General features: G+C 43.4%; 2 protein-coding genes across 3 annotated transcripts in view; one reads left to right on the top strand and one right to left on the bottom strand.

The window, feature by feature from the left end:
• The first annotated feature begins 3158 nt into the window (after positions 1-3158).
• LOC110002344 (dual specificity protein kinase CLK4-like) overlaps positions 3159-24441 on the top strand; it is a 444306-nt gene continuing 423023 nt past the window's right edge. For both annotated transcript variants that reach the window (XM_065963026.1, XM_065963027.1), the window contains exon 1: positions 3159-3286. The gene's annotated coding sequence lies outside the window, so the exon portion shown is untranslated. The remainder of the gene's footprint in view (positions 3287-24441) is intronic.
• Positions 11101-16888, bottom strand: LOC110005321 (cornifelin homolog B). The gene is made up of 4 exons (XM_020660687.3): positions 16782-16888; positions 15520-15635; positions 13337-13497; positions 11101-13225 (listed from the first exon to the last, which is right to left on the bottom strand). Exons 2-4 carry the CDS (start codon positions 15623-15625, stop codon positions 13103-13105), a joined length of 390 nt encoding a protein of 129 aa, XP_020516343.1. The 5' UTR covers positions 15626-15635; positions 16782-16888; the 3' UTR covers positions 11101-13102.

The following is a 24441-nucleotide window of genomic DNA, read 5'->3' as shown; positions in this document are numbered from 1 at the left end:
TTCATCCCAGACTTTAAACACTGTCATCTCTCACCTGGATTTGTTGGACACATTTAGAGTGAAACATCCACAATCCAGACAGTATACATGGGTCAGGGTTAACAGTAACAGGGTGTGTGCAGCTAGACTGGATAGGGTTTACATCTCCAGAACTCTCAACCCCAGATTAATTCATTGTAATATTCTGCCTGTCGGATTCACTGATCACCATTTTGTTAGTGTGGAGCTGATTATTTCACCAGGTGAAAGGGCTAAGTCCTTCTGGCATTTTAATAACAAGCTTCTACTGGACAATGTTTTCTGTAAAAACTTTGGGTGTTTTTGGGATCAGTGGCAATTAAGAAAAGTTGAGTTTGATTCTTTGAAGCTTTGGTGGGAGGTTGGTAAAGCTCAGATTCGTGTTTTTTGTCAGCAGTACACGTCACACTCTTCTGCTAGATTAAAAACAGTCATTAAAAATCTTGAGGACAACATTAAGAACCTTGAGGAGGGGTTAAATGGGAGTGTGGATCCCACCACTGGTACCCTGCTGAAGGAGAAACGTATGGAGTTGAGCTCTTTCCTGCAGGAGAGGGTGAAGGGAGCTCTTGTGCGGAGTCGTTTCCTTCAACTCAAAGACATGGATGCCCCAACGTCTTTCTTTTTCAATCTTGAGAGATCTGTGGCTCAAAAAAAGCTGCTGACTTGTCTGAAACTGCCAGGAGGTCGAATAACAGCTGATCCAAAGGAAATGAGCAGTCACGCCATGCAGTTCTATGAGGATCTGTTTGGAGCAGAGAGTTGCAGCCAGGAGTGTCGCAGGGAGCTCCTGGAGGGTCTCCCTCAGCTCAGTGTGGAGGAGAGGTCTCTTCTGGAAGGGGAGCTGTCTCTGGAGGAGCTCACTGCTGCTGTCACTCAGATGGCAACAGGAAGAGCACCTGGAATAGATGGGTTGTCCACAGACTTTTTTAAGAGGTTCTGGAATATTCTTGGGTCTGACCTGCATAGTGTTTTAATGGAGTGTTGCAGGACCGGGTCTCTTCCTGGTTCTTGTAAGAGAGCAGTTCTTTCCTTGCTCCCCAAGAAAGGTGACCTGGCATTGTTAAAAAACTGGAGGCCGGTTGCTTTGCTTTGTGCGGACTACAAGATCCTCTCCAGAGCTTTATCGAACAGACTAAAGGACGTTCTGGGAAGTGTGGTCCATAAAGACCAGAGTTACTGTGTTCCAGACCGGACAATCATGGATAATGTTTTTCTTATCAGAGATGTCATTGATGTGTGTAAAATCTATAATCTAAATGTTGGCATTGTGTCTCTGGATCAAGAGAAGGCGTTTGACAGGGTGGATCACTCGTATTTGTTTTCTGCACTGAGGTCTTTTGGTTTTGGGGATGGTTTTGTGTCATTAGTTGGTTTGTTGTATCAGGATGCACAGTGTTTGGTGAAGATGGGGGCGGGGTTGAGTCGGCCAATCCCTGTACGGCGAGGGATCAGACAAGGTTGTCCCATCTCCGGCCAGCTGTACAGCTTGGCTATTGAGCCCTTGCTGTGCAGGTTGAGGGACCGGCTCAGCGGGCTTTCTTTGCCCGCGGCCTGTAGCATTGAATGTCCCCCTACAATTTCTGCCTATGCTGATGATGTAAACATCTTCATCTCCAATCAGGGGGACGTTCGGTGTCTGCGGGACACCCTGTCCCTGTATGAAAGGGCAACAGCTGCACGGGTGAACTGGGAAAAAAGTGGTGCCTTACTGGTGGGAGAGTGGAGGGACCAGGCAGTGCCCAGTCTGCCGGGTGGACTTGAGTGGGGGAGGGAGGGGTTGAAGGTGTTGGGGGTTTATTTGGGTACCGAGGGCTTTAAAAGTAAAAACTGGGAGGGAGTTAGGGAGAAAGTGTGCGCTCGGTTGTCTAAATGGAAATGGTTGCTACCCCAGTTGTCGTATAGGGGAAGAGTTCTGGTGGTCAATAACTTGGTTGCCTCGACTCTCTGGCACAGACTTGTGGTTTTGACACCTCCAAGAGGGCTGGTGGAGGACATTCAAAGGGCCATCCTGGACTTCTTCTGGTCAGGCAAACACTGGGTCCAGGCGGCAGTCCTCTACCTGCCAGTGGCTGAAGGGGGACATGGACTTATAGACATTCAGTCAAAAATTGCCTCATTCAGACTCCAGACTGCACAGAGACTCCTTTTCACTTGTGGTCCCAGCTGGATGGACATCGCTCGACTGCTGCTGAGGAGAGCTGGACGGCTGGGGTACACTAAGCAGCTCTTTCTGTTAAAGCTTGAGGAGGTGGATCTCACTGGATTAACATCCTTTTATATGTCTGTAATGCAGGCATGGAAAATGTACACATTCAAAAGGGAAAAAACTGAGAGTCTGGGAATGTGGATCTTTGAGGAACCGTTATTTTTTAATGATTTCATAAGGACTCCAACTTTGCAGTCAGCCAGTCTCCGGGCCAGTTTCAGAGAGGCAGGCTGCACAAAACTGGGTCACCTGGTAAGACTGACCCTGGACGCCCTCAAAGAAAGGACCAATATCACCTCCAGCCGGGTGGTTGAAAGAGTGGTGGAGGAAGTCTTTGCTGCACTTCCAGTAAAACTTGTGACATTTCTAAACATTGAGAATCTGTGTGAGCAGTGGAGTGAAGAGGGCGAATACAGCTTCCCATCTTTGTCTGTTACCCCAGATGTCGGGGAGTGGCAGGAAAGAGGAGGTGGGCTGCTGTCCTTTAGTACTCCTGTTCTGGGAAAGTTCCAGGAGGCAGGGAAAAAGGCACTCTATCAGTCCTGTGTTAAGGTCCTACATCTTCGTGGTCTGTCGGGAGTGAAAGAGTCGAGGTGGATCGAGTTTTTTGGCCCGGAGGTTTCCCCGAAAGGCAGCTGGCGGTCCCTGTACAAGCTGCCTGTTGAGAAGAGAACAGCAGATCTCCAGTGGAGGGTTGTGCATGGGGTTATAGCCACGAACAGATACAGAGCGCACATTGATCCAGGGGTGGGAGAGGAGTGTTTGTTTTGTTCACTAACTGAAACTTTGTCTCATCTGTTTGTTGAGTGTCCCAGGCTCTCACTCTTGTTTGTCCTTATGAAAAGCTTGTTTGAAGCTCTCGGGGAGGATTTCTCTTATGCAGTGTTTGTTTTTGGGCCAAAGTATTCTGCAAAGAAAAAGACTGTACATACACTGATGAACTTTTTATCTGGCTCGGCTAAGTTGGCCATTTGGCTTACACGCAAGAACCGAACTCAGGGTACTGGCTGTGTGGAACCGGTGCTGGTTCTGGAGGGACTTTTGAAGGCCAGACTGAAGGTAGAATTTGCCTATTATCAAATGATGGACAATGTGCAAGACTTTAATAGTGTATGGGCTGTGGAAGAAGCTTTGTGCTCTGTGGGTGGGGATGGAGAGCTGATTATTCATTTTTGATGCAGTAAATGTTGTTTTTGTTGATGTTGTGATTTTTGTTGCACTTGTTTTATTTTTTATTTATTTATTTATTTCCTTCTCTTGATCTGAGTGATGATGTGACAGTGTTATAATTTTCTCCAGGTAGTGGTAAAATAAAAGGTATTTTGAAAACCAAAACCTCTCTCTCTCTCTCTGTCTCTCTCTCCCTCTCTCTCTGTCTCTCTCTCTCTCTGTCTCTCTCTGTCTCTCTCTCCCTCTCTCTCTCTCTGTCTCTCTCTTTCTCTGTCTCTCTCTGTCTCTCTCTGTCTCTCTCTCTCTCTCTCTCTCTCTCTCTTTCTCTGTCTCTCTCTGTCTCTCTCTCTCTCCCTCTCTCTCCCTCCCTCTCTCTCTCTGTCTCTCTCCCTCTCTCTCTCTGTCTCTCTCTCTCTCTCTCTCCCTCGCTCTCTCCCTCTCTCTCTCTCTCCCTCTGTCTCTCTTTCTCTCTCTCCCTCTCTCTCTCTGTCTCTCTGTATCTCTCTCTCTTTCTATCTCTCCCTCTCTCTCTCTCCCTCTCTCTCTCCCTCCCCTCTCTCTGTCTCTCTGTCTCTCTCTCTCCCTCTCTCTCTCTCTTTCTTTCTCTCCCAGTAGCTGTGTATCCATATAGACTGATGTCTTTCAGGACAGTCACATGTAAGTCTTGCTTTTTACTTATTTTTACTCAATTCTGATTTTATTATTTAGTTATTTAGTTGTTTGTCTTGGCAAGATGTCAAGGATTCACACGAGTCCTGATGAGAAGCAGCTGATTGGTCAACAACAACAACAAAAAAAAACACTCCAGGGCTCCTTTCAGTCCGATATATGAACCACAGATAACCTGCAACAAATCCTCAGAAAATACCAGTTTCAGGAGAAATGTTTGCAAGTATGTGATGAAAGTAGACAGCAGGGAGAGTGACACACACACACACACACACACACACACACACACACACACACACTCCTCAGCATGCTCTCAGCTGCTCTGGACAGTTTTAAACTCTCTGACTTGTGAAGGTAACTTCAGTGAGGTAACACACAGTCGACCTCCGCTGTGGGATGTAACTCATTAAGAGAACCTCTCGGGATGTTTGACCACATTTGTTTTGGGTTTATTTTCATTATTTGCGTCACTGATTGTGAACGGTGAGAAGATCAGACACTTTTTACAAAACAAAACTTTATTGTCCCCAAGGTGGTAAAGCGCGGCCTCTTCCAGGTCAGAGTCCTGGATCTCAGACCTGATGGTGGAAAAGAGACGGGTGGGTGAGAGGGGTCCTGGACTGTGGTGGGTTGTGGTGAGTGGGTGATATTTGAGATCATCAAGCTTGTTCTTGAGAGACTTGTTCTTTTTAAATATAAGGCAAATATTTCCACCCCAAACAGATGTGTTCTTGGTATTATTTTGACTAAACGATTCGGAGCGCTGCACTCAGGTTTTAAAAAAAAAGTGTTTATTGTCTTTTTAAGGCCAACTAATGAACCTAAAGAAAGTGTGTAAGGTCGCCGTCGGACACAACAGACGACTGAAACAACTTCCACACAAGAGTTATAGATCTTATTCACCCTTTCAATGAACCTCGAGATGCACTTAGAGCTTGTTTGCAGCGGTCGTATATCACGAGCTAACAACAGAGGAGATCCTCAGGGCTGGACTTTAACTCAGACTAACTCAGAATACTGCCCCCTAGTGGAAGAAGGGTTAAATGTCAACACATTAAAAACTCCAACCAAAGCTCCATACTTCATTATTCTCTCTACTTACAGAGCTGAGTGAGGCTTATTTTGATGTTTATAAAATTAACTGTATGTCTCTAAAATATTTTTTTTTTTTTTAATTATAGAAAGAGTTTGCATTTAACTTTCATGTTTGATCGTTTCATATCGACATATAAACCTCTAAGCTGCACGTCCACACCATGAGTGGAACGAGATGTTTGAAAAGTTTCCAGTCGTCCGTCTTGCGGCGTTCAGTGCGTTCCCTCGGTGTTCAAACCCCTCCGCTATCTGAATGACAGGGTTCAGTAATCAAAGAATTTGTTGACCCCTCCCTCCTCCTCACTCACCTCTCTGCTGCTGCCTCACCTCCCACCTCACCCCTCCGTTTCCTCATTTGTCTGCGTGTGTCGCGTACACAGCTGCACAAAGGAAAGAGTGCAGTCAGAGTAGACCTTCTCTTCTGACCACTAACACTGTATTTTATTTTTGTTGATGCGCTCACAGCGAGCACCAGAGTGATAACATAAATAATCCTCAAAGTGTGTGGTGTCAATATGATTATTTTACTGCTCCCGGTCGAGCCGCCTTGATCAGGACTCATTTGATATTTATGATTCCAGATCAGGCAGAGTTCCTGCAACAGCCAATGAGAGCGAGCAGACGGGCAAGTGTCACCAACAGGAAGTTGTGTACTCACCTCAAGCTCGTGCTGCAAAGCGAGGATTTCACCCGTATTCTTTTCCACATTTTCAGATTTTTTCACTGCAAAACAGAACACATCCCAGGACAGCCAGCTGACGATGTGGATCGTCCTCCATGTTTGTTTTTCTTCTGACGTCACATTTGATCACCTGAGATCTGGTGTCTACAAACAGCAGGTGTGTGGTCTCACTGTCTGAATCATCTGGTGCATGCTCAGAGATTCTCCATTTTTTGTGCTGAATCTTTAGATCGCGGTAAGGTGAATGAACCGAGTTGGGAAAGGTCAGGACACAGAGTGACCATGAAGTGGTGTCCATAGTTGCCCCGAGTACGAGACGTCACAGCTGTTTGTTGAGATAACCAGCTCAGATTGTTTTGATGCACCCTCGTCTCGATCCAGAGACTTCTGAGATTCAGGGTCATCAGGACCGTCTAATACGTCTCAACCTGACGCTTAGAAATGTGTTTTGACGATCTTCTTCTTCTGCAAAATATGAAGACGTCAAAACTGTGTTTGCTTTTGGGGTTTTTCGGCTCCCCAGGGAGGAATTTTCTGTTGCATTCTGGGACAAAAAACTGTCACCTGGGATTACTTCTGGAAGACTCCAAATGTGAAGAAAAAGCAACCAATCACAGATGAGCATGCACACACATCGACACTGAGATCATGTAAGGATCAGATCACTCCTGCCCTGTGTGCCCCCCTCGCCCCCTTCTCCCTGCCTCCCCTCTACACACACACACACACACACACACACACACACACACACAGAGACACACACTGCACTGTCACCAACCTCCACCTATCCGTCTCTCACTATCAGCTGCTCCCTGCTGCCGTTGTTTGGAGAGGTCAGAGCTGTTTGTTTGCCCGGAGGCCCCCGTCGTCTGATAGCGTGTGTCGGGGACTCCCACCTCATCTTAACCTGAGGGCGTTATCAGTCTGCTCCCCGGCAACTCCAACCTTGTCTCCTAAAAGGAACACTTCCCCTGGAAATTATAGAGAGACTCCGGGCAGATAGGACGGTGCTCTCTCTATCTGTGGAGATGGAAACAGGCAGACAGGATGACGCTCAGCAGCATCTGGACGCTCCGACGTACTCAGGTTCAAATGCAACAGCTGACCTCTGCTTCACATGTCAGGACCAGGACGCTCAAAGTGAAACCAACGCTCCATTTTTTACACATTTTCTTGAAAAAGTGTCAGATTTTCACATAAAATATTATTCCTGCTGTTCAGAGGAAAAGCAGATCCTCTTGTGATGTGCAAAGATCTGAAAAATTTCCTAAATAAAAGACAGTAAATGAGCTGCTGAGCATGCAACGCTCTCCCTATAGTGTCAGTGAAAAAGACAACGACCAGTCGAATATATATTCATCATTTTTAAAACATTTAGAAGAAAACAATCTGTGTCCAAATGAGCATTGAAATGACAACCATCTCTACATTCAGGCCCAAAAATGCATGTTAAATAACTGTTGAAGTGTGAAATAGATCAATCATCTGGAACACCATATAATTGATTTATTTTCCGTTGTATGTTCCTGCAACCGAGCGGGACTTGAAAACCTACGGAGGGTGTGCAGGGGGGTCCCCCGTTGGTCATTTAGACCATTGTGTGTGTGTGTGTGTGTGTGTGTGTGTGTGTGTGTGTGTGTGTGTGTGTGTGTGTGTGTGTGTGTGTGTGTGTGTGTGTGTTTTGCTAGTTTAAATAAAAACTCTGCAATAGGTTTCTAACAAAGCAGGAATGAAGAAGAGCAACAACAAAACAAAAGACCAGATGGGGCTGTAAGCTAAAGTAACACCTGAGAATGAGGCCGTCAGTGAAGTGGACAGTGAAGGGGAATGACCTAAAAGGAGCCAAATGTGTGTCTGGGTCTGGGTTGTCATTTTCCTAAGTCTCTGTTTCTGCTGTAACACACATATTTGCAAAACCATCTTGAAGGGGTTCCCAGACCAGCAGAGGCCCCTGGAGAAGTTGCTTGCTTTGCCTGATGACAAGCAGCACCTCTGGCTGCAGCTGCAAGAAAAGTCTGAAGATAACTGAAGATTTTACAATTTATAACTCTGATGTTGATGATACCTCTATTTGAGTTGGTAGGGCACACACTCGAGAAGCAGGGGAAGGTTCTCTGGCACAACTTCACCACCTATCGAGGTGCGTGAAGAGTGAAAGGCCTGAAGAGGTCCAAAAGCTCCAGCAACACTCGTAGTGTGAAGATCAACTTTCTGACCTTTATTAGAGCGACTTGTTTCAGCCTGTGCCCTTCATCAGGGTCGTCACCTGAGCCTTATAAAGGACATTAAGTTGATCCTTATACTACAGATGATATTTCTATTTTTGTAGCTTTTAGCAATATTTGAATTTTTTTTTTTAAGGAGCCTTTTATAAAATCTGGCCAGAGACAACAGATGAAAATTTGTCTTTTGGCTAACTCTGGCATATTTATAGAAATGTTTATCAATATGCAATGTCCCTGTAAAATAATAAAAAAAACAAATAAATAAAATAAATACAGGTGTTAGTGGAGCTTTTTGACCTCGGTAAGGCTCACTCAAAAAACCTTTAAAGTCAACTTCAGCATGATGGTGTCTCCCAAAATCTCCTGGATTCATCCTCCAGAAACTTTGAAAGTCTGTGTGCAAAATGTAATGAAAATCCATCAAGTGGTCGTTGAAATATTTGAGTCAGAAGCGCCCGTCCACACCGCCTGACTGCTAGCATAGCTGCTAAAATCACAACACTCTTCTGGGTATAAAAAGGGTCAAAAACTTTTATTCTAAAACAGGTGACCGTGCTCATTTATTCAATCTTACTGAGCAATAAAAAATGAACAAATCCCCTTTGGGGGGGTTTTCAGAAACGGGTCCCTCTGGCTCGTGCTGAGGTGGATGTGCAGCCGTCGTGCGACCACAAGAGAGGAAGGAAAAAAAAAAAGAAGCTGTGCTGAAATGACTCGCCAACACGGGATCAATCCCAGCGGAGGTTGGGGGGTGCTGACCACCTGATTAAGCAACACGGAGGAAATGAGGGAAGCAAAGGGCTCCATTTTGTTCAGGAGGAAGAGAAGAAGAAAGAATGGGAGGGGGATGAAGGTGAGGGTGGGGGGGATGTGTAGGTGGGATAATATGTGTGTGTGTGTGTGGGGGGGGGGTGTTTCAGGGGGTGTGCGGGGTTAGAGTCACAGATTTTAAATCAGTTCTTTGGCCTTTTTAACGGCACAACAGAAGCCTTCTGTGAGCGCGCAGAACAAAGAGGGCAGCAGTGGCCTCGACCAATTAACATTCCTGCGGCCTTTATGAGCAGCCTGGACCCGCCCCTCCACTCACACCTCGTAAAAGTCACAAACATCAATTCTTGCAAACCATAACTGTCATTATAATCCCATTAAAAACAACCCACTGAGCAATTTACAGTGAACACCAGGGCCGAGTGTGCGAGCAGAGCACGGGGATCGACTCCACGGGAACGCAACGTGGGCAAAAAAAAACAAAGTGGAACGTTTATTGGGAGTAATTTGACAAAATATGACATGATAGTGACTGCAGTGCAAAGTGAAACACACCAAAGGGAAAAGGTTTGATCTCCTGCTCCTTTATCCTCCTTTAAATGAAGAGGGTCTGCGCAGATCTGTAGCCGAACACATGTTGATGTTTAAAGCAGCGTTTATACATGTTTGGCCACAAGGGGGCAGTCAAACACCAAAACAAGCCGGCTAATATTCTTAAGAAATTGTTTAGCTTGATAAATGCGAGCCCATTTTTCACCCTCCTGTCAGAGCTTGCTTTCTCTCTGCTGAACCCCTAAAAAATGACTTGCTGCTACACGCTTCCCTTCTTTTTTACTAGCTAGCAGTAGCAGCTAGTCGCTACCTACAGTTTGTCTGATGTTCTGTAAAACACATTGATTGTTAAAATCATCCGTTACAGGAAGGAGACTAACCTGCAGCTTCCACAGAGTCCGCTTTCAGTAGGCTTTACTCCATGCTCTTATTTTCACTGCACGTGCAGCAGTCCGTCTTTTTTCAGACGGAGCTCGCTGCAAGCTCAGAGCAGATCGACCCCGACAGGAAGTCAGACAAGGGACTGCACAGAAAGAGCTTCTGGTTAATTTAAAAAGAAAGGCAAACACATTATACCGCCTCCTGGTCGTTTATCTCATCTCTTTATACTCTGATAGACGACAGCACTTTGCGCGTCTTATTACTTTACAGTTGCAACCAGAGACCTACGGCACTGAACCAAAAACCAACATGTCGATTCTTTAAAATCCCTCTCAACTGTTTTTTTCAAAATGAAACCCAAGAAAGTTAGTAATCGCATAAATGAATTCCTGAGAATTTTTATTTCTTACTGATTCCAGAGTAAACAGACGTTTGCCTCAAAGACAAACAAAAACCAAACTTAATGTTTATTTATAGGAGAGTCATCTATAATTTGAAAATATATGCGAATAGTTAAAAGGTTACACAAATTATGTTTGATTCTTAAGTTGTAGGGAAGTTTCAACTCCTTTTTTTTACTGTTCTCAGTCATCAGTTCACAACCTGCAGGGGGTCCAGACCCCCCTTAGCTGTGGATCAGAGGTAGAGTCAGCCGTCTCTAAATCATAAGGTTAAGGGTTTGAACCCCAGCTCCTGCAGCTACATGTCCGATGTGTCCTTGTGCAAGACACTTAACCCCAAGTTGCTCCTGCTGCTTCATCAGCGGTGTATGAATGTGTATGTATGTATGAGTTCCTGATGGACTCTTTACTCTGCAGCCTCTACCATCAGGGAGGCGCCAAAAGTGCTCTGAGTTGTCAGAATAAGATGAGCACATTTTAACTTTAATCAAGATGACACACTGTGAGAATATTTTATTCTAAGGTGTTTGATTTTATGTTTTAATGATTGCATCACTGTCTTTCCTGTCTTCAAAGTTTTGACCTGTTGTTTTCAGTGTCTGTTTTTATTTCCTGTCTGTTCTTTAGTGAAGCACCTCGAGCTGCAGGCTTTAATGTATGAACCAGGATATTTAATAAAGTAGAGTTGGAGTTTGGAATCACTGATCTAAAATATAATACAGAGTAAGACTTAAGTTATTAAAGTATAACAGTGTGTGCCACCTCAGAGGTCTGATCCTCACTGACCCCACATGAACCTCTGCAGGCTCATTGTGAAGTGTGTGGCGCCCTCTAGCTGCGCTTTTAGGTTTTTCATCAGCAGTTAAATCAAACTCAAGTTAAAGCTGCTTCAGTGATATGTTCAGTACAAATAAAGACGAGCAAACCCTGTTAATCAAAATTACTTTTATTTACATTTATTTAATCACAGGAAAAGAAAAGGTCAGCGTGACAACATGGAGGAACAAACAGTAAATATCTCTGAAACTAAAAACTGCTGTTCTCTCTCTCTCTCTCTCAGATTTGTTTTCTGTCAGTTTAAGAACTTTAAAATTATTTAATGATTTATGTTTTACCCTACATTATCTAAACTAGTTTTCTGATTATAGGGTTAGGGTCTCCAGAACACTTTTTGAAGGTCTCGGTCTTGACTCGGATTCTATCCCTAAATGTCTTGGTCTCGATCCCTAGATGTCTTGGTCTTGACTCAGTCTGGATCCCTAAATGTCTTGGTCTTGACTCAGTCTGGATCCCTAAATGTCTTGGTCTTGACTCAGTCTGGATCCCTAAATGTCTTGGTCTTGACTCGGTCTGGATCCCTAAATGTCTTGGTCTTGACTCGGTCTGGATCCCTAAATGTCTTGGTCTTGACTTAGTCTGGATCCCTAAATGTCTTGGTCTTGACTCGGTCTGGATCCCTAAATGTCTTGGTCTTGACTCAGTCTGGATCCCTAAATGTCTTGGTCTTGACTCAGTCTCGATCCCTAAATGTCTTGGTCTTGACTCAGTCTGGATCCTTAAATGTCTCGGTTTTGACTCGGTCTCGATCCCTAAATGTCGTGGTCTTGACTCGGTCTAGATCCCTAAATGTCTTGATCTCGATCCCTAAATGTCTTGGTCTTGACTCGGTCTGGATCCCTACATGTCTTGGTCTTGACTCAGTCTGGATCCCTAAATGTCTCGGTCTTGACTCAGTCTGGATCCCTAAATGTCTCGGTCTTGACTCGGTCTGGATCCCTAAATGTCTTGGTCTTGACTCGGTCTCGATCCCTAAATGTCTTGGTCTTGACTCGGTCTGGATCCCTAAATGTCTTGGTCTTGACTCGGTCTGGATCCTTAAATGTCTTGGTCTTGACTCGGTCTCGATCTCGATCTCGATCTCTAGATGTCTTGGTCTTGACTCAGTCTGGATCCCTAAATGTCTCGGTCTTGACTCAGTCTGGATCCCTAAATGTCTCGGTCTTGACTCGGTCTGGATCCCTAAATGTCTTGGTCTTGACTCGGTCTGGATCCCTAAATGTCTTGGTCTTGACTCGGACTTGATCCCTAAATGTCTTGGTCTTGACTCGGTCTCGATCTCGATCTCGATCTCTAGATGTCTTGGTCTTGACTCGGTCTGGATCCCTAAACGTCTTGGTCTTGACTCGGACTTGATCCCTAAATGTCTTGGTCTTGACTCGGACTTGATCCCTAAATGTCTTGGTCTTGACTCGGACTTGATCCCTAAATGTCTTGGTCTTGACTCGGTCTGGATCCCTAAACGTCTTGGTCTTGACTCGGTCTGGATCCCTAAATGTCTTGGTCTTGACTCGGTCTGGATCCCTAAATGTCTCGGTCTTGACTCGGTCTGGATCCCTAAATGTCTTGGTCTTGACTCGGTCTGGATCCCTAAACGTCTTGGTCTTGACTCGGACTTGATCCCTAAATGTCTTGGTCTTGGTCTCAATCCCTAAATGCCTTGATCTGGGTCTTGTCTCGGCCTTGGAGGACTCTGGTCTCGGGTTTGTCTTGGTCTCGGTTAGTGTGGTCTCGACTACAACACTAGGTGTAAAAAATAAGTTTTAATAAGTCAGGACTTTTTGCTTTTGAATCTTTATCAGGAAACAGTCGAACAGAAGTCTTCTAGTTAAACTGAAAATGAATCAGAAGCTGTTAGGACTCTTTACAGATTACATGTAAGAAAGTGAGAATGATTTGTGAAAGACAGCGTTTAGTGGGACAGGTGAAAAGTAGGAATAAAAGGTTTTTATAAATATTTGTTATCTTTTAACCCGAACATGTCTGCCTGTTCTGTGAGTCGCTCGATCAATCGTTTTCTAAACCTCGTTTTGAAGAAGCAGGTCGGGGGTTCATCTCGGTCGTTGTCATGGAGACGACGGGCAGAGGAGAGAGGTCATGTGTTCTTGGCACTGACGAGGAGAACTTGTATTTTCCTCCTCTTGATCTCTCGGGACATCTGGCACCAGGAGCAGGGTATGCAGAAGGTGGAGTACAGGCAGTCTCGACACATGGTGTCCTGCAGGAGGAAAAAGAAACACAGTGATGTCACACTGCTACAGGACAGGATCTCAAGAATCCACCTTATCCTGAACTGCTTTCTGGAATGAGCAGAGGATTGTGGCCTTACTTTGATGCCGTAGCGCTCCCTCATGGAGACCCTCATGGACATGCTGATGGGCCCGATGAGGCCCCCAAAAAGAAACTCCAGCAGGGGGAGACAGAGGGGCTGACCGTACTCTCTGGAAGTTTTACAGGTGAAGCAGGGAAAACACCAGAAAGCAAAACAACCTGAAGCAGGAACAAAAACAATACATTTAGAAAAACAGAAACAAAGAAACACACACTTCTTTATGTTTTTGTTTTAAGTGTTTGTGTTTAAAGGACCAATCAGTGAGATGTGTAGAGAGTGAGATGATAAAGGTATCTTACTATCTGATCAGACATTAAGACATTAAGGAAACATGCTATGTTGAAGTGCTGGCTTCTCTGACAACAATGCAGCAGCCAGTATGTCCTCCTTCTAACTTTAGATTCTGCTCCTGAATGCTCTGGATTTGTTTGGACCAGAGAAGGTAGGCGCTTTTTTTTAAAAAATGGAGAGAGGTTAGAACACAGAAAGGTTTACAGACCCATGCAGAGCTGGATAAACACTGAAGCTTCAGAGTCCACCACATGGTGACCTGAGTGAACATCCACTCTAGAGAGGAGAGGGGGGGGGCAGCTCTCTATGATGTTTAGAATTTAGACTGCAGTACCCATTTTAAACACGAGGGGTCAGAGTTACACATTGCTCCTTTAATGTAACAAGAATGAGTCTGGATTTCAGGTTTTCGCTCTTGTCTTCTTTGTTTTCATGTTACATGGATTAGAATCTGTATCATTACAACTTTTTGGACTTTCAACTCAACAAATAGGATTAGGTTTTGTTGTGAGTTTCAGGCTGACAATGCTTTTAGTTCATCAGAAACATCTCAGATGATAATCACAAGAAACGAGGAACAAAGAGCCGCATTATTTAAGAGTGAGCAAACAATGTCCCTTTGTCCCAGCGGCAGGGCACGACTACCTGAGATGAAGAGAGGGTGGAAAAAAATCTGCACTTAAAGTTTATCTGGTAAATCAGCTCCTGAGAGGAAACGCGATCAATATACCAATATGCTGCCAGTATGGAAGCCCTGAAAGGACATTCATCAAAACCCTTTTTTTCACTTCCTGTGATACTTCACTTTGGGTTGTTTTTGGAGATCTTGCCTTCTTTATCTTGGGATAACGATGCTGGTTTCCCCAAATAATTGTCATGTCCAGCTCTGCATCTTAAACTATATATTAATTTTTTCCTGTTTTATTTATTTGTGTTACTTACCTCTCGTCTCGTTTCAGATCCTTCACTTCCTGCCCTCATGTGTGATTGTCGACCCTGCCCTGATCATCTCCTGCTCACTTTAGTATTTACTCTGTGTCTTCCCTCCCGTCTGGACCAGTTTCTCTTTTGAGTCAATCGTACCAGCATTATTTCCTACGATGATACTTCCCCCGGTTTTTGGATTAGTGGGTTTTTTTGGATTTTGTCTGCCTGCTGTTGCTTCGTTCTGCAGCAGTTAGCGCTGTCGCCTCCCCGCATGAAGGTTCCTGGTTTGAATCCCCGTCTGACAGGAGCCTCTCTGTGTGGAGTTTGCATGTTCAAAGTCCAAAAAACATGCACGCTAGGTCAGTGGGTGACTCTAAAATTGTAGAGTGGCTTGTTGTCTATCTCTATATGTCAGCACTATGATTGACAGGTGACCGGCCCTGGGTGTAACCCCGCCTCTCACCCAATGTCTGCTGGGATCTGCTCCACAGAACGCGAGAAAGCGGTAAAGATATGGATGTTGTTGCTTCTGTAGTTTTGAAAATAAAGACTGCTTGACTTCACTTTGAGGCTGAGTGTGTTGTCGAGCTTCTGAGTCTTATCTCCAATGTTTAAATCGTTATGTTTAGGGGGCGCTGGTGGTGCATTGGTTAGGCCACGCCCCATGTATGGAGGCTATGGTCTTCCAAGAATCCGGGTAGCCCGCTTGGAGGACTTAACCCCAAAGTAACCTCTAAGCTACCGGCACCCTACTTAAAGTAATTCCCTTGTTGTTCTACGAGGCGCTGTGTTTGTCACTTTCCCCTTGTACACGTCTCATGCTCTCTAGATTTCCCTTCAGGATTTATGAACCTCTTTCTGTTCTTTGTCTGTATTTCCTCTTTTGATCATCTGTCTGCGTTGTGGCCGTTACAGTATTAAGATACTTGAAGAGTTAATGAGTTATAGGAAGATGAACTTACACTGAGGCACGTCGTCACAGCAGTCACAGATCCCGGACTCCCACTGATCAGACTCTTTTTTATCCATCACATGCTGAGGTTGATTGATGATCACCTTGGAGGTCATGATTCTGCTTCTGAAGGGAGGAACCAGGAAGGAGAGGTCACATCACACATACTTCATTCTGTTTGTAAGTGCACAAGATTCAGGAATAATCAAAGGGTAGACCAGAGGTCTTCTTCAGGTGATCATTGATGAAAAATAACATTATTTATAACGCAAGAGCAAAGAGTCAGAAAGTGCTTCACAACATATGTGTATATCTCTTAATGATCAACGTTCGTGTGATTGTAGTAATCATGTTATTCAGCAGAGAGTTCTCTCCATGCCTATAACTCAGGGTATATGATGGTTTGCTCCACCAGTACTGGTACTTTGTGTTTCTGTTAAAATAAACAAAGCTTTCTGTGCTCACTTCTGTCGGTCTCCAGGTTCCTGTCTCTGCAGTCTTAAATAAGATTTTAAACTTTAACTCTGCACTGTAACTTTTAACTCTTTTTATATTTTTATTTTATTTATTTCAATTAATTATATATAAATTATTTTTATTTGAACATATGTTCAGGTTTAATAATTCCAGTGATTTTTAAATGTTCTATTTTAATGTTTCTTTTCTTTCCTCTGTCATGATGCTTTTTGGTGTCTCGTGTGAAGCACTTTGAATTACCTTGTTGTTGAAATGTGCGACATAAATAAACTTGCCTTGTCTTGTCTTAAAGTTTGCTCGATATTTTTCAATAAGAACTTGAAGAAGAAAACTAGACTCATAAAATCTAAGTGTTGTAGCTTTATCGGTCCGGGTTTAGGGTTTGAATCCGGCCCCCGCCTGGGTCTGGATTTTATACAAAAAGACATGATACTAAACAGAGGAATCAAAATGAAAAGTCTCAACAAAGAGGTCTGAAGTTTCTTTTTAAAAGAGTCGAGCACAGATCTTAAAACCAAAGGCAGACGATCTTAAGTGTTGGAGCTATCCACTGTCCTATCTCTCCAATAAAGTCACAAAAAGCCTAAAAATAAATCTTAAAAAAAATAAAAAACACAAGAACATATTTGAGTATATTGAAATCAGGAATGTGGTTCAACAACGGAGTCTCACAAAGAACATCTTTTATAAAACCGTGTACTGTGGATTTTTAATCAAAGGTGAAGGTACCACAAACACTAAACATGAACAGCAAGAATAAATCAACGATCTACAGACCGAAAAGGATTTCCTCACCTGTGAGTTTGTGATGAGAGAGCTCGGAGTTGGACGTTCGGTCACAGCTGCTGTCTGTACTGAGAAGCTGTGATTTGTCAGCCTGTTCAGAAATACCTGCACACAACAGAAGTACTTTAAGAAAAGAAAAAAAAAATAACCGGACGAACCGGTCTGTCCTGCGCTCCTGTAACATCACTCTGCAATTTTTGATTATAACCAGCAAGAGGATGAAAAAAAGAAGGAGAGGCAATGACATGATGGCTGCCGATCCCAGAGTCATGTGGACGTTCCTGTCAGTCAAGTGAATATTAATGGGGATAATTGATGTGAATAATAGGGAGTAAGGACCACATTAAACGTTCCTGGCACAAATGCTTTTGTGTCTGCAGCCCTCAGGGATTTCCTCTGGCAAAATCTTTGTCTGTCAGCCAGGTGTAACATGAAACCAGTAGAAAATGTTGATCAGTCGACCAAATCATGATCTGTCTCTAAACTTAGCTGTAGTGTTTGGGCCTTAACCCAACATAAAAACAGTAAGTAGATGATGATGATGATAGTTAGGATGTTTGTGCTCTGCCTCTGGTCACTTCCTGTCACCACCTCCTCTCTAGATCCTCGCTTGTGTTGTTCTTCCTCTCTGATTTTCGTCTCTTTGGATAAAAGCGTCTGCTGAGTGAAATGTAGAATTGATGAACTTTCTTTTGCAGCTCATAAAAAGGCATCAGTATTATTTTCTATCTGTTTCATAATTAGCTTTAAAGCACAAAAAAATGGAAGGGAGTTCTTAAATAACAGTACTTGTCTGAAGCCTGGTTCAGACTGCAGGAACTGGTTTCTCCTTCCCGACAAACAATCGACTGGATGTTTTCCAACTCGAGGCTGCTCTGAAACTGATTATCTGCCCAGATTATCTCGTAGTGTGAGTCGTATGAAGATCCAATCTTAACGTCCCCGATCTGCTCTGATTGTTGATCGTTATGAAAGGGAGTGTCAGAAGTCCTGTGTGACAACAATAACCACAAACAACAAACAAATTGATCTGCCCGCTCCATTGTTCAGGTGAGGTGACCGCCTGGCAGAGGTGTCAAAAGTATTCACATTCATTCCTCAGGTAGAAGTATAGATACGAGGGTTTAAAAAGACTTCTGTAGAAGTTGAAGTATCAACTCAAGCTTTTTACTCAAAGTGTAAAAGTTCTGGTTTCAAAACTACTTCAAGTATAAAAGTAAAAGTAATGTGAGGGGAAAAAATGCCATTAAGGACAAAAGCTTAGGCCGCGCCACAGGGCCCTATAGTGCACTACCCCACCTCCCCCAAAAAACATTTTTTTAAAGGGTGGGCCATAATGACTATAATGTTATATTAAAATGTTGAAACATTTGGGATGCACCTGTTTCAGATGCATTTATGCACATTGAAAATGAACGCTTTTTAGTACAAATACATTAATGAACCATATATGTGAACTACTGAGTATTAACATGTGTTTCATGGAGCTGAAGATATGATGACTTGTTGCCTATAAGTATTGTAATGGTGCAAAAGTCTTCAGAGGCATGTTATCAACAGCCTTTATTTGAATGTAAATGTACATCCAGCTGCAGGAATCTGTGAGGGCAACAGATGCAAGATAACAAAACTGGACAAGAAAATAGGTGTACCCCAGGGCAGGCTTCGTAACAATTACCCTTGTATGGTCAAATTCGCTCTATCCGGATGGCCCGATTTATATGGATAGGTTTTTGGGGTTTTTTGTGTGTTTTTTTGAACGATGATAAGCCGGAATGAAAACAAGCCGAAATGAAATAGGAGTAACGAGGCTATTTTTAAAATGTAAGGAGTAGAAAGTACAGATAATTGTGTGAAAATGTAAAAAGTAGAAGCAAAAGTCAGCGGAAAAATAATTACTCCAGTAAAATATAGATACCCAAAATTTCTACTTAAGTAAGGTAACAAAGTATTTGTACTTAGTTACTTGACACCTCTGCCACCCGGAACAATAATCTTTATAAAATCCTGTAGTGTGTGAATGCTCAAGAGGAATATCTGTTAAGATATCTGTCAAACAGTCCTCCTCCACCTTTTCAAACAGTCCCCTCCTCCACCTTTTCAAACAGTCCTCCTCCTCCACCTTTTCAAACAGTCCTCCTCCTCCACCTTTTCAAACAGTCCCCTCCTCCACCTTTTCAAACAATCCTCCTCCTCCACCTTTTCAAACAGTCCTCCTCCACCTTTTCAAACAATCCTCCTCCTCCACCTTTTCAAACAGTCCTCCTCCACCTTTTCAAACAATCCTCCTCCTCCACCTTTTCAAACAGTCCCCTCCTCCACCTTTTCAAACAATCCTCCTCCTCCACCTTTTCAAACAGTCCCCCTCCACCTTTTCAAACAATCCTCCTCCTCCACCTTTTCAAACAGTCCTCCTCCACCTTTTCAAACAGTCCTCCTCCACCTTTTCAAACAGTCCCCTCCTCCACCTTTTCAAACAGTCCCCTCCTCCACCTTTTCAAACAGTCCCCTCCTCCACCTTTTCAAACAATCCTCCTCCTCCACCTTTTCAAACAGTCCTCCTCCACCTTTTCAAACAGTCCCCTCCTCCACCTTTTCAAACAGTCCCCTCCTCCACCTTTTCAAACAGTCCTCCTCCACCTTTTCAAACAGTCCTCCTCCACCTTTTCAAACAGTCCCCTCCTCCACCTTTTCAAACAGTCCCCTCCTCCACCTTTTCAAACAGTCCCCTCCTCCACCTTTTCAAACAGTCCTCCTCCACCTTTTCAAACAGTCCCCTCCTCCACCTTTTCAAACAGTCCTCCTCCACCTTTTCAAACAGTCCCCTCCTCCACCTTTTCAAACAGTCCTCCTCCTCCACCTTTTCAAACAGTCCTCCTCCACCTTTTCAAACAATCCTCCTCCTCCACCTTTTCAAACAGTCCTCCTCCTCCACCTTTTCAAACAGTCCTCCTCCTCCACCTTTTCAAACAGTCCTCCTCCACCTTTTCAAACAGTCCTCCTCCACCTTTTCAAACAGTCCCCTCCTCCACCTTTTCAAACAGTCCTCCTCCTCCACCTTTTCAAACAGTCCTCCTCCACCTTTTCAAACAGTCCTCCTCCACCTTTTCAAACAGTCCCCCTGTGGTCTAAATGAAACATCTGTGCTTTGTTCAGAATATAACATGAATCAAGCACCAGAGGAGGTTTGTGACCCTGTATAAACCAGCTCTCTCAGAACGCTCCGTTTTGGTGTGTGTGTCTCTTTAAATGCAATGACCCCCCCCCCCCCTGAGTTTTCCCCGTAGACATCACTCCTCTGTAGAGAGAATAAAAATGGCCGACCTGCTCAAAAATGTTGTTCTAGTCTGGGGGTGGAGTCTATGGGTGGAGATACCAGGGGAGGGGAGGGAATTTCTTTTTTACCAGAATCCCACTGTGACATCACAAGGAGAGCACATTTGAAACAGAGCATTTTTCTCTGTGTTGTAAGACTTATGCAGACCACAAACAAAGGACTGGATGGTTTATTTCACATGTTGTGGGTCAGTAGACTCTCAGGTTACCCACATATATGTTCAGAAACACTAAAAGTGGATTTTTCAGAATATGTCTCCTTTAAGACTCCTGCATTCTGAGCAATCACCTCCACAACCTACGTCTTCTTTTGAATGTGTGCAATTAATATAATGACATGGATGAAATATGTGAAACTGGTCGGACACAATCGATTCGTCATCCTGTTGCATCACAAAGTGTTTCAATAGCTAACAGGTGGAAGTGACGTCATGGTGGCTTTTCCATCAAAAGGTCACCTGTTTGTCCTCCTTTACAGAATCGACCCCTCCCACATTTAAACAATTAACATTCAGAAACTATCAACTGGTGAACAACAGCAGCTGCAGGCCACAAACCACAGCAAAGGGCCTGTGGGTTTACTGTGATTAAAAGCTCAGGAAGGCCGTTCAAGTTGAATTCTTAGCTGAGTCATGCTGATGCATTTGTCGGTTGCTTATCTTTTCCAATACTTTGAGAGCCTCTCAGAGATGTAGGAGTGTTGCCACGATGCTTAGCGGGAAGAGCCTGACAGTGACAACAAAAAAAAACAGTAAGTATCACTCTGTGAAGCGCCCTACCCTGCATAAAGACGCAGTGATGACCTTTAAGAGATTTAAGTTACATAAATACAGAGTGACATCTAACCACTGTAACTCACCTGGAGATTACCTGTGAATACCTGGATTTAAGATTGAACTTTGTGCTATGTGAAGCTTACTTAGCCTGATCTACTTCTTGTGTTTGAGTAATCCTTCAGATCAACTCTTCTCACTTGACATTAAATGTGTTTTCTCAGGTGGAGTCACACAGAAAATAAAATTCTGCTCTTCAAATGGAGACGACCAGATGAGTGCACCTTTTCTCGTCTTTCAGATTGGGTACATTTTATCGCCACTCTGTGTTGCACAAACTGTACTTTAGTCGCTCACTGCTTTTCTAACCTACTTTGGGACGAACAGTCAGTCGGGTGCGTAATCAGGACCCTCTCATTCACGCTTTGGCCTCATTTCAGTTCACTTTCTCTTTTCATTGATGAAAGGTTATCTGACGTTTCCTCATCTGGAGCTCACCCTGTGAACTGTACACTGACCCTTTATCGGCGGCTTGCAGCATGACGTAGAACATAATGAGGAGCGTGAGGACGTAATCCTGCTTCAAACTGGATTTCTGTGGAAATCTGACTCATGTGTGTCAATGTGTCAACAGTGGTTTACTCACAGAGATACCATGGCTTAATTCAGGACAGTGAGGGCGAATGCTGATCTTGCTTGCTAGATACTTTCCTTGTCTAAACAGATATTGAAACAATTTTCAACAGAAGCGCCCAGATCGAAAAGGTACATGGAAGTGGTTTGACAGAAACATGGCACAATAAATTCAGCTGCATCTGCTTTTGCCGGTGGCCTGCCAGCAGGGGGCCAGCGCCATGAACAGCTCGGATTTTATTCCAGAATCAGCAATCTTCCACCACCATCATTCATATGTACTCATTTTCTACTTTCCACATAACTTGTCTTTCTTGGACCCAGTGTTGACAAACTCATCTTTGAATGAAGAGAGTAAAGTTAAAGTTAAAGTTTTTCACTGTATTTCCCTCTTTTGATGGATATCAGCAGTGGCAGCTGTTGAAGAAATTCTTAAGACTTGACTCCATACAATAAGACTCAGTTGACTCAGATGGCTTACGTTGATGAAAGTTTATACATCAGGTGAATACTCATGAGGAGACATGATTCAACATCACACTTCTGTTCTCGTGTCTTGCTCAATCACATCTCCCGAACTTCTCGAAAGGCATCGCATATATCCTAAAAGATATTATCATTATCAGGGTCACATTGATCCACCTAGACTAAACTGTGACGTCTATAACACTGGAGCAGACAACAAGTCTACCAAACATCCTTACAGATATCAGGAAGAGCAGCTGACACTGTCTAAGCTGTACTTGGTGTTCTAATAACAGCTGAACTCTGTCAGCTCTGACTGACATTAGAGAACAGTGAATAAACATAATGACATCTGTACATTAGAATCTAAATAACTACAGAAATTCCACCACAGCAGCTGGCCAATAGAGGGCGCTAGGACGCCGCTTAACCAACCCCCACAAGGAGAATGACTGACCGTCACTGAATACGATTTTTACACATACATGTACAATTTTTAAAAGGGGTAAAGTAAATGTTATCTAGTTCTTGAGAATAATGTGTATTTAAAATGTTGTATGTGTCTGAAGTTTCTGATTGGTGACATGTTTCCGATCTTTGGCGCCAGAATCCAGCGCTCTGGGCCTCCGCTGACTACCGTTATAAGCTGCACATGCTCATTTGGTCTTCTTCAGTATAAGAGATAAGGAGCTTCAAGGAGGGAAGGTAACAAGTGTCCAAAAGGAGGCAGCAGGGGGGGACACGTCCCATGAGCTGAGACATAAAGAGTAAGTCATGCAGCGTCACTGGATCAGAGCAGCGGACCATATGGTGTTGTCTATTTAGTATGTTTAGTAAATTAGATCCTTTCCTAAGTAATGCTAATTTAGTTAGCCAGTTAATATCATTTTCTAGTATGTGTTAGCATCAAGCTAACGAACATGATGTACATCCAGGTCCATATGGGATTTTTTTAAGCTAATTAAGTAATTAACTCATTTAATATCATTTTTCTGTTTTACTGGGTATTTCTTGTGGCAGGCGGTAATTCTCCTTGAATAAACCTCAGTCACACATTCAAAGTTAAAGAGAAATGTATCAAACTCAAGGGATCTGTTGACAGTAAGACAAAGATAGACCATTTTATGGAGGGGCAGTAACATGTCAGGACAGTCCGCTGTCAGCGATTCCACAGCTTCCGTTATCTTTGACCCAGATTCATGAGCAGCGTGAACCAGCACATGCTGAGCAAACTGACCCTGCTTTTTTTTTTCTCTTTACCTCCGTGAACTCTGAACCGGAGCGCTGTGTGACAGGAGGGAGAGCTACGAGTCGACACGTGAGCTGCAGGTTTGTGAAGACTAATGATCACATGGTGAAGTGAAATCCCTGGATAGTTGGAATAGCTTCAAGCAGGAAGAAATACTGCAACCACATGAGCTGGTATTCATGCATGTGGAACTGCTGAAAACGTGCTGAGGGTAAAATGTTGATTTATGCAGTGGGATAAAATACAAAAAACAAACTTTAGATCATGACATTTAAAGCACACATTGACTCAACACAGGAACTCATATTTATAAAAAAATAAATAAGACAAATGTGTAGACAAGTTTTCTCAGATTAGGCAAACAGCCAAAACAAGTTTTTGCAAAAAAAAACCTGCAGTTCCTGGAGTGTCCACTAGAGGCTGGCTGCAAAAGTCCAGAAAGCCACATACACACCCATTCTAAAAAGTCTGTTTTTACAGCAGAGATGAACATGTTTACAGCCTGGTTCAAAAAATGTGTTTGGTCTGAATAGCTCATATTTATCAGCACACACTGTAGTGGGCTGAATTTTTATTAAAACTTGTTCGTTTTGATTCTGTGAAGGATAAGTGTTGATCATCATAAGGGGCGTGGCTGATCTGACTGATGGGCGGGGGCTAAGGCCCGCCTCAGCTCCAGCTCTTTGCCTGTTAATAGATTCCCCAAAAATGAGTTTGAGACAGCATTTCCAAAGTGGCAACCGCCATCAATAAGTGATGTCACTGAGACTAGGTGTCCTTGTGTGCTTTTTTAAAAGGCTCTTAAGTATTTTACAGTGTTATTATTTTAAATCAATTTGCAGCACTTTTATATGCATAAAGTGGAGCAAATTTGATTGGATTTAACTGCAGTGTAATTGCATGTAAAGTGCAAAGACATTAGATTATTATAATAAGATGCAAATCCATTTTTTGGGTGACACCAATCACACTTTAAAAAAAATTACATCTTGAGCTAAACATTTTCATGACACTGTTAGCCAAAAACCTCTCAGCCCAGCGCATGAGAAAAAGCTCTAAGAACATCTGTTTACATGGAGGTTTGGGTTAAAGTAGTACAGTCATGGTACTCCACAGCCCGAGACATGCAGACACGCTTTATTTTATTTTGAAATACTGAATAGGAAATTACTGGCCTCTTTCAAAAATGTAACGGTGCACATTGATCCATATG

The sequence above is a fragment of the Labrus bergylta genome, chromosome 14 (genome assembly GCF_963930695.1).
Source record: "Labrus bergylta chromosome 14, fLabBer1.1, whole genome shotgun sequence".
Taxonomy (NCBI): Eukaryota; Metazoa; Chordata; class Actinopteri; order Labriformes; family Labridae; genus Labrus; species Labrus bergylta.
This window is presented reverse-complemented; position numbering and strand designations above follow the sequence as displayed.